At 33.8% G+C, this 20126-nt stretch overlaps 1 protein-coding gene across 1 annotated transcript in view; it reads right to left on the minus strand.

Moving 5' to 3' along the window:
* Window positions 1-1458: 1458 nt before the first annotated feature.
* LOC109537193 (PDZ domain-containing protein 4) overlaps window positions 1459-20126 on the minus strand; it is a 110359-nt gene continuing 91691 nt past the window's right edge. Inside the window, exons 3-8 of the mRNA XM_019903796.2 lie at window positions 10287-10454; window positions 6802-6900; window positions 5961-6643; window positions 5286-5643; window positions 4985-5176; window positions 1459-2855 (exon numbers count right to left, since the gene is read on the minus strand). Of these exons, the coding sequence (XP_019759355.1) occupies window positions 2550-2855; window positions 4985-5176; window positions 5286-5643; window positions 5961-6643; window positions 6802-6900; window positions 10287-10454 (1806 nt within the window). The 3' untranslated portion in view covers window positions 1459-2549. The remainder of the gene's footprint in view (window positions 2856-4984; window positions 5177-5285; window positions 5644-5960; window positions 6644-6801; window positions 6901-10286; window positions 10455-20126) is intronic.

Genomic DNA, 20126 nt, shown 5'->3' on the forward strand with positions numbered 1-20126 from the left:
AGGTGATAGTTCTTGATTACTTTTTGATAAATAATTCGTTCTTATTGCGAAATAGGAGCACTATTTATCAATCTGTAATAGAAAACGTGAGGAAATTCTGTTTTTTTAAGACAAAAATTTTTGAGGCGAAATACCCAACAAGAAGTTTGTAAAAAAATAAATCCGCCTCAACAATATAGAACTTATCAACAAATATTTTACAATTTTTTCCTCAATTCGGAATTGGATCCAAATACTGCAACATTCGGCAAGACCTGACGAGTATGAAAGCAAAATCAACGATGGGTTTCCAATTTCGGGGAACAAAAACAACATTGGAAGGGTTTCCTATTATCCCTATTGCATCGATTGCATATATATATCTCTAAGCCATATTGCAGCGAAGGTTTGTAAAATTGTTTACAATTTTTAGCGTATGTGACTTCGCCATGGTAGCACTTTGTCTGACAAGAAAGCAGAAGAAAGAGGAAGCAGAAAAAGGAAGCAAAAGAAAAACGAAGATATCTGCGGGAGAACAAGGGAAAACGCAGATTTTGGGTCCATGCTTCTTAGAAAACAAGACCTCATGAAGGACAGTTTTTCTCACGTTTTCCCTCATCTGTTCGACGACGCGCCGAAATGTTATCAATATTTAAGAATGGCCATGTCGGCGTTTAGTCTTTTGGGAAAAACTGCGGGAAAAAGTACGGTACCGAATTTTTCCTCACTTCTACAATTAGCTCCTCAGGTTTTATTAGGCTCATTTTTGATATGTTATTAAAACCGAAACAAAATGTAACACTGTCGCATTAACTAAATATGCATACTTTAAACTATAGTCTTATGAATTCTTAGCTGTTGCGTTTTTAATGCTGCGATAAAAAACTACTATATAAAAGAAAATTTCACGATTTAACTTTGATGTCTTCTGTTGTGAATGGTGACGTAAAAATAAATGAAACATTGTGTTGAATAAATATTTACTGAAATTAAAGCTTTTGTTTGCTGGATATAAAATTGGGATCTGTGGAAATGTTAAACATAGGTTTCAGCTCCTTATTTGTGGATAATTCAATAATAACTCGCTCCTGTATTAGTATGTATTCATCTCCAATTGTGCTCGGAGTTTGACTACTTGCCAAAGGGTCCTATTCAATAATTTTATATTAAACCGACTTTCGTCGGTTTAACCGGTTAAATTTGAAGATGGGCTCCCAAAGGGTTCCTGGAGTCATTCAGGATCTCCTGAATTATCCCAGGGACATTTTGGAAACCATTGTTTCAGAATTAGCGTTACTAATCGTTAATCTGAGGTGATAAAATGTATAACAACGTTTTTATTTTAATCTATCTTGCGGTACAGGGTGGTAATTTTTGTAGGTGTAACTGAAAATCTAAAATATAGGTTTCCTATTCAACTTTCGTAATCAGTCTTTATTTTTGGGAATCATGGATTGAAATAAAGAATATACACTTCAATTGTCGATAATATCTTTATTTCATTCGACACTGATTATACAACTAGGTGGAGCTAGATTTTCATTAAATACCAGTGCTTGCTAAAAGCAAAAATTAAATATTTGCGTACGCCAATACAATACAATGATATACATTGATGAACGTTCGCTCTGTCTACAAAGCCGGTTCTTTGCTTTTTAAATAAATATCACATATACTTCTTATTTGAATAAATTTGCAGTGGGTATATATATCTTCTTCTATCAACTGTTTTGGAAAACATTCAGAAGCGTTTTGGTTAAGTTTAGTAATAAATACGGTTTATCGCTTAAATGATATTACTTACTTACGTTAAGTATATGCATATAGACATCAACTGTTTTCCATTGAAAAAAACCAATGCCCTGTGTAGGTCCGCCTTAACCATAGGATACCACTTGAGACCAAAGAAATCCTCACAAAATTAAACGTATATTTGGTTTGAACCGCTAAAACTAGAAACTAGAGGATTATCTGGGTAGAGCTGAAGCCAACACATTCAAGTATTATCATATAAAAATTATAACCCGGAACCTTCAGTTCCTAATAGAAAAACCCTATATTACAAAAAAATATGTGCATTGTCCAATTATAAATGTATGCTACTATATGAAAATTGTCTATCTAGGAGTTTACTCGTACGTATCGTATATACCTGATATGTACACCTACAAATAGAAGAACATCACATTGGTAATTAAATTATGGTTTCAAATTTACTCATAAAAGCAGAAGATATTTTACATAACAGAATTTTTTTAATTTGGTTTAGATTATATTTTGATCAATTACAAAGCATTTTTCTAATTATTAGCTATTGTTTATTAAACAATTTAACTTGTTTAATGACATACATGAAATGGTAAAATAGATTTTAAATTAATGCAAAATTGTTGTCTTTAGATGAATAACGTAACTTTTCAACAGGTAGCAAGAACAGTCCAGTACGTCAATATCTCATATAAGTATTTTAGATAATTATAATGACAAAGCCAACTAGTTGAAGGAACTATTTACATTTAAAGATTGTATTTTCAGTACAATATATATATACACTATTTGAAAAGCTAGAATTAAACAGTAGTTACCGACAACAATCCGACTAACTTTCCGTTCGTCTGTGGTGGCTTTTGCCCATGAATGATGACGTCTTGTACATCATGACCATCTTTGTCTTTGTGTGTTCTTGATTTTGTTGTTCGATGTTTTTTGGCAGTGTTATCAATATTGTTAGCCACCTTTCTGGAGCTCGACTTAATCGGTTCTTCGATGATTTCATCAATGTGTCTTGACGCTGTCAGTATTTCCTGTCGTTGCTTCCGTTCTTTAGACTTTTCTAGGTGCTTCTTACGTTCTTCTTTGGTCCAATACCTTCCAATCTAGACGTGAAGAAACAGAGAAAATTTAGGTTAAATAGATTAAGATCTCGTTTTTATCACAGGGGTATTAAAAATGACAACGATGTTATTCGTTTAATGATGTAGAAGTTGGAGATTTTTTCAATATTGATAAATTTAATGAGTGAGATTATTGTTTGAACATCCGGGTGTGCAGGTTTTAATAACTACATTTTTTATAAGTTCAACTAGAGTTTCATCGCTTGAGATTCAAATATTGATCAAAGATCCCAAAGTCCCTTTTCAGGACCACAATTCAAAAACAACAAACAACATAATGTTGAACTAATGTGATTGAGAGCAACTAGTTTCAGCGTCGATGTAAACACAATGGCATTATAAAGTACAAGTTTCGGAATCGCTGCTGGAGAAGAATTTCAGACTGAACCCAGCTGATGAGCGCTATTAGGCTCAAAACCGGTCCTAGGGGTGCCTGAGATTGGCGCATTTCAAAATTTGTCCTTTCATTAGCTCATGAATTTCAAAAGCTCATGACGGCTCTGCTGATGCCAAAACTTTTCATTGTCCAACAGAATGTGGTTTATTATTTGGGATTTGACAGTGTTCTCAGGTGGTAAGGACAGCTTTGGTAAATTCCTGTCAGTTTGTCTAAGATAATATTTCATATTTGGTCACTTCCATGCAAGTACTGCTTTGCTAGTCTGGTAAGTGTTACTTTTTATTCCCAGTTGGTTGTTACAGTGCGCGACACTTGATTTCTCTCACCTAATGATTTTTACTAATTTTTATCAATACAAAATATTTTCATTAGTAAGCTACATCAAACACTAGATTAAATATTTTTACATTATTTATTTAATATTTTGTTGAACACTTTGGTATTCTACAATTGAATTTTTTTGTAAAGCAAATATAGTAATTTCTAATTCGACACTAGATTACTCTCATGTTTTAGAATTAACCTAAAACACAACATTTAAGCCCAATACTTATTTTAATATTTGGTATGCCCTCCCTGCTTCTCAATGACTCCTATATTCCATGGGGCAGTGAATTGAGTAAATTTTCTATTAGATTCACTGGAACTTCCTCCCAGGCGGCTCTAACAGCGGCGATTATTTCTTCTCTATTATTAAATTATCTTCGTTCAGTATAAACTCGTTTGACCAGCCAACCCCATAAGTTTTATATGATATTTAATTGTGGGGAAATAGCAGGCCAGTCCAGAACTGAAATATTATTAATGGTTTGGATTATTTGGGCGGTCTGAATTGACGCATTATCTTGGTGAAAAATTAATTTTTGATCCGGAAATAAAGCTGTTATGTTAGCAATTTGCCGTTGCAGCAGCTGCAAATTCTTTTGAGCAGTTTACCGACCTTCTAGAAACTCTATGCCAACTCTCCCTTGACTTGAAATTGCTGCCCAAACCACTACTGTGACTTCGAGCCAAAATTTTTTCCTCCATCCTTAGACCATGAAAGTATTATTGGAAGGCATCAGCACCATCCAGGTTAAACTTTTTTTCATCCGTGCAAACAACATTTTTCCATTGCTCTGTCCAGTTGCAGTGAATGCGTGATAACTCTAAACGTTCTTGTCGATGGCGTGCAAGAAACAAAGGCTTCTTGCACAAGTTTACTTCCACACACACTTTACTTCCAATTCGATCCTTGTTGATTATTTCTGTAGTGTTCGCTGTCTTTCAAATAAGTATTGATTACTCATGACTTGCGCCCGATTTTTCTTGCAATTTCTCGTTTTGAAAAATTCTCCTCTCAATGAGCTTGAATGCGCCCTCTTTCTTCTAAAGATAAAGTTTTACCGTCATGGTTATTTTATAGTCAAATTACATTAGACAACGGTCAATCCGTTACCAAGTGATAGGGTTTTGTTTCTTCTACTTACCTAGCCACCTCCGATTCCAAAAAGTCAATGAGAATAATCAAGTGTCGCACTATCACTTATAATAGTCCCTTCTTAAAAATTTCTCTTTTGTTAAATACGAGTGAATTAAACGAATTGTTGGACGAATAGTATTAAAACAATGTATCCAATTTTGACTATTAACAAAAATTAGTTCAAATCTGTTGGTGAGTTGCGACAATATTTTCGTTAGATTCATACTTTGCCTCATATTCGACACTTACTTTGAGTTCGGAAATGGTATCATCTTCAGTAGTTAATCCAGCACGTTCTTCTGAAATTCGAATTTCCCTATTCTTCAATATCCTGTTCCGTACCGGCCTTCTGGCAATGTATCGGCTTCCGTCCGGTCGTCTCTTTACTTTCCATTCCATTTTGGATTCAACGCTTTTCTCTTGGTTAATCGTAGGGTATCCCTGAAATATCAACCAAATCAAGCACACTGACTAGGTATATCGTAAAATTTTTGAAGATGCTGATTGAAACAACTTGCCTGGATCATTTCCAAGCAAAAATCTGACTTACCTGAGATCCGCTTACAAACTGATATTGGCTAAGGCTCGGTGACGTGAAACTGGTTGTTGGTTTAACAGTTCCCGTGTCTGAGCTTTGAGCAACTAAGGCTTGCCTGAACAATTGTTGCTGAAGCATCATAGTTTGCTGTAAGTTTGCCACATTGGTATACATGGTATCCGATAACATGTGCGCCGGACTTAAGCCAACTCGTCTAGTGGGTGAAGAGGGACTAATAATTTTGGAACTAGATTTTGATTTTTTGGCTTTAGCTGCGGCCTGCCGCTTGCACGACTCGCAAGTTGTTTTGGCTTCTTTTTCTTTCAGTGTATCCTCTTTTTCTTCGAGTGGACATAGAATCAGTGTTGACCTACAACGATAAACGACACTTAAATTGTTTTAATAAGTTTTCCTGTATAAGCATTGAAGATGTTGCGAACGGTGCGTTTTGTCAGAGAAAATTCACGTAAACCCACTTTGACCTTTAAGTGCGTTGCTTGTTAGACTAACGACTAGTCCGTACCTCTAACGGAAGCACAACAATGCTTAATAACATAGCGGAACGGTAATAGATAGGAAAATCCCAATCATTTAAATTTGCCAGGGCACTTCTAATACCTACATTTCCCAGCAAATTAATTGACAATTTATTTTTCGTCAATAGCTAATTTAAGGGTAGTTACTCACCTGTAAATATTTTTCTGTTTGGAATCCTGAGTGGCAGCTAGTTCAAAAGTCAACGGATTGCTATTCGAAGAACCCCCCGTATTGTAAGCACTGGAGCTATTTTCGTGCTCTTCTCCACTGCTGTTACTCTTTGGTGCCTTAGATTTGCTCTTCACAGATTCCTTCTTCTCCTCCTTATCTTCAGCATCAATATTTGCATCTTTTCCCGGCGTTGTCACCCATACTTCTTCTTGGTGCACTTTCAGCCATTGTTCAATCATGTTATCATCTCCTGGTTCATATGGGCAAGAATAAATCGGCTCAATCTCCCCATCAATTACCGAATTTTCTGGAATTGTTTCATAGATATGCTCTGTATCAGACTCTGGAGGTGGAATATGTGGCAACTGGGGAGCTTTGCGTTTATCACTCTTGAATGAGATGTTTTGCATCCGAAAATCAAGCTGCGAGATTTCCTGATTGATAGAATCAATTTTGGAGCGTACCAGCGAATTTGTAAGGTTGAGTTTGTCAGGAATGAAATGCGATGGGATTTTTGGTGCTGGATTGTCATTTTTTGGGGAATGTTGAGCTTCGGATTGCTGTTGAACCAACTGCTCGATCAAACTGTTTTGGTATGCAGCGCTTTTGCCATTCGGCGACGTTAAAGAGTCGATAGGTTCCACGTCTAAGTATTCTTCACTCTGAAAAAATCAATTACCATTAGTGCAAGAGGAAGCTGAATATAGAGCATTCTTTTTGTTTAATTATTGATGAAATACATGCATAGATCGATTTGCGGCACGACATTCGAGTTGGGTATAGATGGCAGCGCAAACTTGACATAGTTGTGCTGACTTACCCTATTATAACATCTGCTCACAAGTAGGGTAACAGCTTTCCTATTTTCGGCAAACAGCGACTCTGTTTCTTCTTTATTAGCCACATCCTTTCCGTTTACCTGAAAGAAAACGGTTTTTCAGTTTTTTTTTAATACGTGCAATAAAATTAACTGCTCAACAAAATCAACGTTACACTGAAAAATTTGCATCAACTTTGGAACTGGATAAATTCTCATTGCTGCAAGCGATTCTATTTCTGTTTGAAGCGTTATTTATTTAATATTATTTTTCTTTCTCAATTAGTGCGTGGTTCTGCAAAAAAAATGTACTTCAGCTATTGAAAAGTGGTGAAAGTTCTACGCGTTGTCAGTGAAAAAAAAACGTTTTATTTGTATTTCAACACCACAGGCATTAAGATCATCTCTCTCGAGAATCTCTCAAAAAACAATTTCGGGTTTTTCGTTCATGTCGTTTATTTACCGAGTGGTCTCAAAAAAATTAACATTTTGGTCATGCAGTGATACATTTTCAGTTCATATGGAAGCTAAACCTTCACAGTCTACTTGAGAAAAATATCAAAATGGATGAACGAAATATTTGTATATTTCACTTTAGTTGGAACTCTGCCAAAATCACAGATTTCAAAGGCAATTCTGATTTGGGTCAATTTTCATGCAACTCCGCATAGTGATTTTTTGTCTTAACTTGTCGATGAGTTTTACACTCAGCATGGGCTTTAGATCGTGAAAAGCGAACCAAGGGGAAAAATGTTAGCCCTACAAGACCAAAGATTTGATTTTTTGAGATCACTCTGTAAGTAAAAGAATTGGCGTTGACATGCAGAAAAACTTTTTTTTCTCCAACTAAGAGCATGTGGACCTTAAATGTGCGTTGCTTCTTTGTCACCTTGTAGGACATTTAACCTGGCCACTTAATTTTTATCAAAAACCCAGACGGAGGGAAATTGAATTAGGCTAAATTATGCTTCAAATAGAAATCAAATCCCTCTCGGCAATCATAATTTATAGAGTTTCAAACTTAGGACAATTCTTCCGTGGAAAGTTAATTTTTTTGAGCAATATTAATACAAATATTAATGGATTTGCATCTCACTTACAAAGATGCAAGTGAGACGCAATCAAATATAATAATTATTACCATTACTATGTGAACAGCGATTCAAGTCTTATTTTTCTACGAGACTTCCATAAAACCTATAGAGTCCTTTAGTAGCTATGACTACTCTTGGAGAATATTGCCATAAAAGATTCTATAATCTTTTTGGAAAGTTGCCGGTATTGGCAACATATTGAAACTTAGTTTGCAGTGTGTTCTATATGCATTCTAAGCTTATGTCGAGTCGAAGTAAAAAAGATATGCAAAGTATGTAGAATATTTCTCTTTGTCAGATCTCGTCGCATTCTGTTATAAAAGATTTTTCACACTAGAATTTGCAATTTGAATGGATTGAAATTTCCGCAGATTTTTGTATTTCTCAGATCTCATCATCTATAAATTTCTGAAATTAAGTTTTGCATTCGTAAATTTTGTGGGGGAATTTATGCATACGGGCTTTGAATGCATTTTGCGTTTGCATGGAATATTGTGACAAAAGATACATGCAAAATACCTTAAATACTAGATATATAATTACGTCAATAAGTCACTAACAGAGAAACTCAATTAATTACTTGATAGTTTTGTGCAAACTTCCTAGCGACCTGAACGATAAATTGAATTATACATATATATTATACATGTTCTATCAACCTTATATAATACACTAAGAAATACAAATTTTATTTGATGTTTAAAAAATGATTTCTAATGATTGGAATAAAGATGATTAAATTATACAAATTTTTGATTCCAAATATATGCAGATTTGGTAACTAACATACTCCTTAAATTTCCATAAATTTCTTTAAAATTGTAGATAAATAGTTACACTAAAAATATATATGCTTCGGAAATGTATCCTTTTAATTGTCATTCCGATTAACATTTTTAAATATTTTGTTATGTTTTATATACAGTGAGTCCCAGAAGTAGTGGCTAAATTCATTTAAAATACAGAGGGCTGTTTGTTAGGAAAAGCCTAGGGACCCGCCAATTTTTATGTATAAAAGTGATTTTTTTATATTAAATTTATTTTTAAAGGGTGGTCCAAAAACAAATTACGACCATCAACTTATTCTTTTCGAACTGGACGCACCTGCTGTTTATTTCACATTGGAATTAGCCATTGAATTAGCCATTGAATTATAATTCAGGCAACATGTGCTATACGTAAACTCAACTGTTACCGAGAAATTTCACACGGTTTACACATTATTATAAAATAAATTGACCAATTTATTTCATTATTTCGCCAGTTAGGATATTAAATCTGCTTTTTTCTATCTATTAAATTATTTAATATATCTAAGCTTTTCTTTATCAGATTCAAAACGTATTATTTCGGGTGTTTTCACATTTCAAATCCATCATTTATCACTTTAAGTTGCCTCCTTTAGTTAGAAAATACCTAGAAATATTCTACAATGAAAATTTAGGACAAGGCAAATTTATTGCGTCTCCAGCTGTTTTATTTTAATTACTACGCCCTAAATTGTTCTGTGCTACCAAACATTTTATTCGACGAGATTTCTTTGTTAGAAGTTCTAAACGCAAATTCCATTGCAGTTTGATAATGTAATCCTCAGTTGTAGGCAAAACGATGAGAAAGAAAGAGCAGTTAATCGATTAAACCCGTTGTTAGATCCAAGTCGAATAGAATCGATCTTTCGTTTTAGAGTAAATAGCGTTTTTTTCTATTGTCTGGCTTCAACGTGAGTGTATATGAGAAAAGCAAAAAAGTTCGGTCGACCTCATCGACTGGATTTCATTTCAAAACCTTTCCAATATTAACCCGAAGAGACTTGCGGTATATAGTGAAATCCAAACTTTTAATGGTAGAAATAGTGCGTTTTATGCTTTGCGCTCTTTGTGCTATTTCAGACATCGACAGTTGGAATATAAGTTTGAGAATTTAATTCGCTGTAAAATGGACTTGAAAATAGTTTTGCATGCACATATGCGTTATTTGAAACTATTTTAGATGCAACAATAAATTGCAACGATTGATAAATGTAACATTACTTGAGGTTTGGCTTTATGAGGCAGGTTGATTGCACCCGCAGTGACACTCTTGATACAAAATAAATTAAGCAATGCTGAGAGGAGAGCTCAGAGACGAAGCCCAGCTTGCTATGTAATTAGACTCACGTAGTCTTGTTCACTTCACATTATGAATTATTTATCTGTCTCGAAAAAGTCTGTCTATGCTGCCATCCGCCGAGCTTCGAATTTTCCTGGTAAAACGTGAAAAGCAAGATAACTGCCGAAAAATTCCAATTTTGTGGTTTCAAACCTTTCTCTATGAACATATATTAATTTAAAACTAGTAGTATTTGACTGGAAAATATGGCTATTGTAGAATAAACAGCGCGAAAATTTTAAATACCTGTAGAATTTGATCGCCCTGCCTAAGCCTTCCATCTCGATCTGCTACACTTTGAGGTGCAATATCACGAATGTACACTTCTGTGCAAGTATCCACTTCTGAACCGGAACTGTAACATACCGTGAGTCCCAGCTTTTCATCACTGCTACATTTTCTTAAAGTTACTTCCTGAAACAAAACGGTTTCCACTGAAATAAAATAAAATCAAACGGGTTTCAGACAACTACAAAGGAAATACACAATGCAGGAATGCTCGAAAATTTTCAGGAGATAAATGCAAGACATGCCTCCTTGCGCTTTTCAGATTCATTTTTGGAGAGGCTTTAGCCTCAATAAAATGGATTTAATGTTTTCAATTGGATTCGTTATTTTCCTTTGTGCTTAGTTTCTGCTTGTGGGCTTATGAATTACTTCAACCTTCAACCCATTTCGACTTAACTGATAATTTCTTTCTACATCTCCACTAATTTTAATTATTACGATATAATACGGAAAAACGCTAGTCAAAAAAAAATTAAATAAATGTAACATTGCTTCAATCATTTTCAGAGTAAATTCCCCAAAAAAATTGGACTAATTTTTGAATAATATTTTCACTCATATTTGAATAGAGCAAAGCCTAATATTACCACCGGCTCGCGCCTACTAAAATCACATTAGCAGCAAGTTAAGGAATTATTGTTAGATTTATTTCATTTCTAAGTTAAAAAGCAACAAGTGCTTATTTAAAACAAAATTAAAATTTTATCCGCTTTTTTATCATTTTCCAAGTATTGACAGTGATCAAAGTTTTATCGTATGTCGGATAGAATTGTCAACTAAATACATACTTCAAAAGTTCACAAAGAAATATACATTAAAACAATATCTCAGATCGGACCTAAACCAAACCATACAAATTGCTATTCTGTGGATGAAATATGGTTTTAAACGTATATATATGGCATTGTAGGTTAGCGAGTTCTTAGTCAAGCCGTGCATCTGGCCATATATATTTGTTTATAGTGTTCCAAACCGTTAAAATATGGGTTGTCGTAAAACGCACGTTTTGGCTCGAACGCCATTTTCCATTTCAGAATGAATTCATTTCCATTTTATTTCAAATTGATATCTAAAATATTATTGGCACAGAAGTAAAAAAAATAGATCTCCAGATATTCTGACACCGACTGCCAAAGTAAATACTCAGGTTATCTTAAATCTGGCAATATTACTGGCCACCTTGATTCTACTACTAAACTTACACTCCAGAGATTATAACAATATTATGCAAGATCATCCTCGTGATCTAAAAAGAAAATTTTATCTCGTTCACAATTCCTACCTTCCTTAATTGAAGCAGCATTTTCGCTCTTTTGGGAAACAATAAGTTTGGAATGTTTCGTCTATTTTCCGTTTAAATGAACCGATTCGTCTGAATTGCAAAATTCGTTTTTAATCAAGCTGAAGCTGAGAACTGCCTGTATGCCTTGAAATTAACTGCTAAAGACTTTGTTTTCGTTTCTTTAGAAAAAGGTTGACAATAAGAACAAATATCCCAGCCTAAGCTGGAAATTGAATATTGGTATGGCGTGCAATATCCGCAAGAATTACATCGTAGAAATGTAAAAACGCTCAACTGCAAAGAAACCGGAATTCGCGATTACAACGTATACCATTTAAAATTGATTTCTATAGGCAACGCTTTGAAAATCTCGAGTTGGGTCTGAGAAAATAAAGCTAATGCATATGTGTGCACATAAGAAATTGTATCCGACAAATCTTAATCTAAGAACAAAATTGTCGAAATAAAGCAGATGGTCTCTAGTCACCTCGATATTTTAAATCCCCTGCAGCTTCAACAAATAATCTGAGGTCTCCCCCAACATCGATAAGTATAAAGAAATGAGAAAAGATAATGGGGATAATGTGAAGGCCCAGTTGCCGATATATCTGTCATATAAGGGATGATTTCATATTGACCCTTTCTATCAAAATAACATATTACAGCTAGGCCAAAAAAAACTTTTCTTGCTATAGTTATCGAGCCTGGAGGACGATAAGTTACGAGAAAATCTATTAGGCTATTTTCAGCAATATGGGCACTGAGCGCAGATTTTATTTTCAGATTTTTATCAAATTTTATAGGATAAATAGAAGTTTTATTAGTTGGCGTTGAGCGCGATTTATTAAGACGTCAGCTTCGATTTTTAGGGTGAATTTTTGAAAGCTACATCTCGCTGTGAGCGAAAATAATATATATCATAAGTAATTTTTCCAAATTGTTGTATAAGATTTTTTGATGGCTCAGAAATATATGAAACTGACACTTTCTTGGTAAGAGAAATTGAACATATTTTAAATCAAAAAAATAATTAATTCTAAAGCAAAACTTTTAATGAAGCAACCTTTGTGGACGGACGGAACAAATGAAAAAGCTAATAGTCGATTCGAATCTGGCAAATACAATTCAATTCGTTTGAGATTTAATGAGTTGCTACAATAACCGTTCAATTAAGAATTTTTAAATTTAAATGATTAAATCTCGTTAATGCAGAAGTTACTGTTTTGCGGACTAATCGGTATTTTTTGAATGAGTTCTAGTTTTTCCAATTGCGAAGAAAATGAAATATTATTAGCTCAAAGCATGATGGCAGAAAGTATGTACTTTGTGCGCTGGAGATGTAATGTAACTCCCTCAGAAAAAAGTTAATAATACTGCATATCCGTTTTGCCGTCGACGCTGTGAGTATTAAGACGGGTAAAGTAAGTGCAAACACAAGGACATATTGCATTCCCCCTTGTGCCATGTCGACGACCAATCCTTAGGATGAACCATAAATTTTGAGTAAAACATTTAATGGATTATGCCCTTTAAACGTCAACTAATGTGCGACGAAAAGTAAACTTGGGCATAATGGCTAGATAAGCATGATGCTAATTCGCAGACAGGGATGGACTATATAATAAATAAGTAAATAGTATGGTTTAGATTAATTCATAATTTCCTACATATTTTTCTAAAATATAATTGCACATATCTACTCGTAATTGAGTCATATCACCCTCATACATATATAGTCAATCACCCTCATAAAGTGCCTGATGCTTTTGTACATGAAGTGTGAAGAATTTTCCACACTGTACAAGAAGCAACATCTTGAAACGCTATTTTCCTTATACTAAATTTTCAATTTAATCGCCAAAGAAAAGTCCAAAATAGGTCAAAAATGAAAAGAAAAAAGTTTACGAGTTGTAACTCGGAAAATATGCCGATTTCGAATTTTTGCTACAGGACTTACTAATATATATATATACAGCTATGACCTTGATCCTGACCTGATAGAGTCAAACTGACCGCGGATTTGGATTCAGCAGGTCAAAATACTACAGGTAATAAGTGTCACAACACCAGATAAAAAAAAATATTTCTGGGGCTGTGTTGTTATTGGCAAACACCGTGCATGTTTAAAATTCAACAATGTTTGGAATGGAAGTAAGGTCCTTGAAATTTTCACAGTATCTTTTTGAAGATAATTACTTGTATAGTCAAAACAATGATCGTATTATTATCGCTGAAATAATTTGTTGTCAAAATTGTAATATAGAAAAGAAAATTTTAAATAAGTAAACATGACCGAAATACCTACGCTGTGATGGATGTTTAATTACATTTTTAATTTTAATATTTAGTAAGAATTTGAGAACTTAAGTTCATAATTTATAGAACTGAATTGCAATTCTAGGAGGAAGGATCCATTATGATAAAAGATCTTTCCGAAATGATCCCTCTTTTAACTGCTGCTCTAATACTAATACCGTTCCGTCACGATTATTCAACAAAGCAACATTTCAGCATAACGTAGCTCTAAAGTAGATAAAGAAGTTGGGATTTGGATATAACAGCCGATGTTCCCGAATTTTAATATAATATAATGTCACGTAACCAAGCTGTTACGGGAACCGTGGTGTCATTGGTATGTAAATTTAGGTGCTTTTTAAAAACATTTTATAACGGTTGGATGGGCGATGACAAGAGAATTAAAGCGAAAAGTCCATTTATAGATTAAAAGCATTAAAGTATTTCCTATATTCAGTTGAAATGGGTATCTGGTCAAAGCAAACATTTCTCGCTATTTTAAAAACAGAAATAAATTCCAACTGCAGAAGTATAATGAGGAAAATTAAAACAATATTGGCATGCCAATTCTAAGCCACTTTGGAAGCTAAATTTGAGAATTACACATACAATGGATCATGCTAGAGCCTTGCTTTGTTGTATGTTATTGACCTAGCCTTAAACCAACATTCAATCAGCGTTATTTGCTTTACACTGACAAAACAAAGACACCAGAAGAACGTCAACAATACTACTCTAACTTTGTATGCAAATTCGTGTTATCTCTCATCATGTATAAACTTCTTACGCTCAAACAATTCAGAAGTTGTCGTCAAAAACTTGGTACATTTTTTGAGCGCATTTGCAGGGCGAAATTGCTTTGTGTTTTTTTAAACATCCACACCAATTTACAGGCGTATCGTCGTGAAAATAAATCTGTCAGCGACTAAATAAAGATACCTTTGGTGTGCATAAACCATTATCAAATATAAATTATACTGACAGTCCATTAAACGTATGTATGAGTTATATTATTCATTAAAGGTAATGCATTTAATGAAAGATCCAAAATCATAAATAAAAGTAAAGACACTCCTCCGCTATTAAAACAGTTCTTTAATTAATAATTTATTGTCATCGGTCGGGAGAAACAAGGGACATACCAAGATAAATGACAAGCCTTTAGAATATTGTATTAAACCGATTTAGTCGATGGCTTAAACTTTGATTTATTAATGCTATTAGGAGACCTTTCGTGATTTATTTTATCCTATCGCGGAACTTCCTCACTGTCATAATCGTTTCTACTTAAACCAATTCATGAAATGCTCGTAACTATTTATTATTTTCTTTATCAATATTTGTAGCTCAAAATTCAGTTTCGCAAATATTTCGCAATCATTTTATTCGGGAAAAATATTGACCAGATAGCATCGAATTAATTTTACTCTCAACTGCTTTTTTGTTACTTCTTATGTTACTTAACACTTTCCTATTTGACCTGATTGAACATTTTCAACCATAATAGAAATTCCAGACTTGAACAGGAATGAAAACTGAATTGCCCCTCTAGCAGTGGTAATTAAGTTTTAATGGAAACTAGGTCTTTAAGTTGAAAGGCAGAAATACCTGTAAATAACTTGGTGATTAGCGCTCAACGATTGAACACCTACAACAATACCCGGAGCTTAGACATTGCGAAATTAATGCAGAAAAAGCTGCGGGTAATTTATATTAGAACGAATCTACTAAAACGCACTAAGTAGAAGCATGTAGAGGTAATTGTTGCTTCTATTGCTATTTACGTTGGAAAACAAGTTTCCATCAACCTGCCGGAAGTAGGATGTCTTCCTAACAACCAATTGTTACTTATTACAGCGATCCATTAAGGAAATATTTATTATTTGTATATGCATCGTTGGGCACTTTGAAGCACAATAATATGTAGAAAGAAACCTAATCGATTGAAATTATCATTGGAAACGTTTCTACATCAATCATTTATACCTTATGACTGTGTAACTATAAAAAAGTTGTTTCATTTACAATTGTTGTTGCACTAGGCATTTCCTGGTTTGATTGTCACACTTTAACTAAATATCGATTTACTACCCACAGATGTTTCTTTATGCAAAAAGTCTAAATTCCTGAATTGCTTAAATTTGGTTTTTTAATGAGTATTCCCACATTCAATTCTTGTATGGCTTTGCTGTAACACTCGATTTTTCTACTGTCAATATAATAAGTCATTGAACCATGTAAATAGAATACTGATTTATTGGACGTAAATTGATTTTCCTTTTTTACGCGAATTGTAAAAGGATAGTAGGAAATACCTCGTATTTATATAATTTAGAGATGAGCTAAAGCGTGATTTTAAAACCACTGTTATAACTGTGAATGTGATTTTTTTACTGTGAATTTAACCTGTGAATGTGATTGCACTTATGGCTACTGTGTTCGTGATATAGCAGCGTCATAAGGTGATAGGCAATTGTGCGTCACTTTTTTAAATAAATAACCTTATTTAAGTATGTAACAAATAATTTTGTATACTTAAGGTACAAATGATCTTAAGGACACGAAAAAATAACAGCCTCTGCAACTAGCAACTGCCTACACATTTTCTAAACCTAGGTACTCTAAAAGTTCTAAAAACATTATAGAAAAAATTAAAATAGGAACAAAAACAACTATTGTTTTACACAGAACCAATAGTGTATGTAGCTCCTAAATTTTTGTGAACAAGCTATATTTTATTTTATCTTTTGATCTGAAAAAAACCTTTATATGAGTGTGCTGAAAATAGGTACAAAAATATTCATTCGCTACTCTTTGCGAAAATTTTCAGAATTTATTGATATTGTGGGATGTTGCATTCCATGTGCCGTTTCAAATTCGACGTACTTGTTTTGTAAGATAATTTTGTTTTGCATCAATTGCATTTTGCAAAATTATCATCTAATGCAAAAAAGAAATTCCACAAAAGATTAATCTTCCGTCACTTAGCACAATACATAACAAGCAATTGTACATACTTTTCTGACTGTGTTTCAATTCCAAATCAAAATCAATTCCTGGGCTTCAGTCATTTATTGTCTATTTATCAATTAAAATACGCTTCCGTGTTTTCCACCATCATCAGTTTCTATGTTCATTCATCATTTCTATGGCATATATTCAAATATATGCCAAGGCTTAAAGTAGCAACAACGCTACACATAGAAACTGATGATGGTGGAAAACACCGAAGCGTATTTTAATTGATAAATAGACAATAAATGACTGAAGCCCAGGAATTGATTTTGATTTGGAATAACAAGCAATTTCAATTCGCAAAAATTATCAAAACAGAATTACAGGTTACCGATACACAATCAGAATACGGCTAATGAATGGTGCATATTGAAATACGATTCCTAAAAATATCAATAAAATCCAGGCTCATGGGAACCCGTGGATAAAATCCTTCATTAACGAACAAAATAATTTTATTTGGATTTGTTGTTTCGCCGGGCCACATGTGCAACATATGATCACTACACGCACCTTTCAATAGCAGCGTTAGCAGTGAAAATATAAGTCACTCTTTAATATCGCGTTTTAGATCACAGTTTATGATTACGTTCGTAACAGATTTTAATTGCTATTTATTAATCGATTGACTTGTTGCTCGGTCAACTCTAATATAATTGCAGCAATACCGCTTTTAAGTAAAAGTATTGCATATTGTGTTGATAAAATTAAGTAATAAAATTGCTACCTAAAAAAGACACATGCGAAAATATAAAATGTATACAACTGTCTATACTTTATATAATATATAAAATTTTCATACTGCCCTGTGTGAATATAGAATCGATTGACTTGCTTGATTATTATTCATAAGTATCCTATTTTCAAAATTTCAGCTACAAGAATGTAAAATCACATTTGCTTTCTCATAAGTTTTTTTAAAAACCTTAGAAATAAGTTAAAGAGCTTTAGGATACTTTCGATATTTGCTATTATGCCCACATAAGTGTACTTTAAGTATATAGGTTAAAATACATATAGCAAAAAATCGCGGCGTTGCTTCACCTCTAAGTGTATTTTAAGCTTGTTTACGAGAGTGATTCTTTAGGAAATTGGTGATTTCTTATTATCGGCGGTTATGTTTTGCCCTGATTCTCCGGAAAACTGCGAATATTTTCATCATTACTAACAATTTATTTAGGCATTTCATTTTGTTTTTATTGGTCATAAACATTGATTGGCTTTTCTAAAATATGCAGAAGTAGGCAAGAGCAAGAGCTGAAGAATCACTTCAACATGGAAGAGAACTTTGAACTTAATTTCACAGCTTTTGATAATGTTCACTGAAGGTGTGAGAGAAACGTCAGAAAGCAATTGCAATGATCCACGGACGCCTGGAGAACTTTGCAACCGATATGATGACAGAAAAATAAAACGAACGCAAACGAAGACGTCGAGTGATGAAAACGAAAACGTTGACACTGTGTGAGTTACACAGTGTGAACATAAAAATTAGAAGAGTTCTTCGAATTTTACAGATTAATCATCTATATATAATATATATCTATATATAAGCTTCTCAATGTATACGGTGTCTTTAAACAAAAAATTGTCACACATTTCAAGGATATATTTTGTTAATCGCTAGTAAATTTCCGCACAAAATGTTTGTCAGAAACGGAAAGCAGGTTTATCAGTATCGTGTTTGCAAATCCGACGTCCGAATTCGGGCCTTGGAGGCAAACAAGAAAATCACTTTGATATCTTTAATCTATCCAGGCAGCTCCCTAAGGCGCTAATCGATTTATCAGGCATTAAAGTCTACATTTCTTGATCAAAAGGAGGTCAAACGTCCAACCCTGCAGTAACTGCGATGTTATACGTCAAATACATATATTAAGGAAAACAACAATATAAAATTCACAACCGGTCATATGTTACACCATGTGACACAGTCGATAACCAACAGGGAATCGAGGAAAAATCATGATTTTTCTATTTTTATTTGCTTCTATCCAAGTATATTTCCCTGAAAGTGGTCCCTCGATTCCGTAGTTCATTAATATGTAGTAGGGATTCCGTGTTTTTTTATTGGATTTTTGCCACATTATTTTCCGACACTTCGGTCATACACAATTTAGAGGGTATAAGAATAGTCTATTAAAGTTACTTCGCCATTTGTCTGATTCCTATGCGGAGATTTGAGAAAAGATGACGAGAAGGAAAATGGAAAAACTTTCGCGTTATTATACGTTGAAATATAAGAAAGTAAGCAGATTAAATCCTCACTCATCTTATTTCGAAGCAGCCAAACTTTTTCGATTAGAATCGCCCCTCAAAGACTAACGTGCGAAAATTATGCGGATTTGTTATTTTGATGTACATAGCGTGAAAGGATTATCTGAAAATATCAAAGTATAAAAGAGCAAACGAAATGAAATCTCAGTTTGCATATTTTAAACCTGTGCACGGCGCCAACCTGTTTTCTGTTACCCTCTACCGAGCACAGAAATGCTAAATCAGGGAATCAAATATTTTTGTATCCCTTTTGGAGAACAGACCGTAACGAACCCAATAAACTAGGTCTTCGAGCATTTGACAAAATTTCCCTGTTTGCGTTTTATTGAAGTTTGCCACTGTTTATTCGTGCTATATTTCGCATTTCACACTAAATATAGCGCATAGATAGTCAAATTGAAATGAAAACGAAAGACATGCACACATTTAAGTATGACAAAAAATGTAATTAACTAGACTTTAGCGAGTTGCTCGGTTTAACAACTGATCAGAACTGTCTCATCCGCTTTGCTCGACTGTTTGCTGTGAATGTCTATTTGTCCTCTGGATGTTTCTTGCTTTGTCTGGATGGTCTAAACCTATTCATTTGATATAACTTTTGCTCGCTGCCCTCAGGACGTCCCGAAATACAACCGAAAGCTCTCGGGCATATTTAAATAAATTAATTATTATCTTTGCACATTTGAACAACCCCTTACTTCCCGTTCATACACATTTTATTTCATTTGACAACTTCCTGTATAATTCAAAAAACTTGCACGGCATTTTACGTTGGTACATTTTAAAAAGCTGTTTTCCTGTTAAATTTGTACTACTTTTACCTAATTTCGAAGGTCTGTGCTCTGAAATGGGTAGCAATAAATAAAACTAAATACATAGCGGGATTGCTAATAAACATTTAAGTGACTAAATAATTTCGAAATAGCACT

This window comes from Dendroctonus ponderosae, unplaced genomic scaffold, assembly GCF_020466585.1.
Source record: "Dendroctonus ponderosae isolate FM_Combo_2020 unplaced genomic scaffold, Dpon_F_20191213v2 Dpon_F_20191213_1, whole genome shotgun sequence".
NCBI lineage: Eukaryota > Metazoa > Arthropoda > Insecta > Coleoptera > Curculionidae > Dendroctonus > Dendroctonus ponderosae.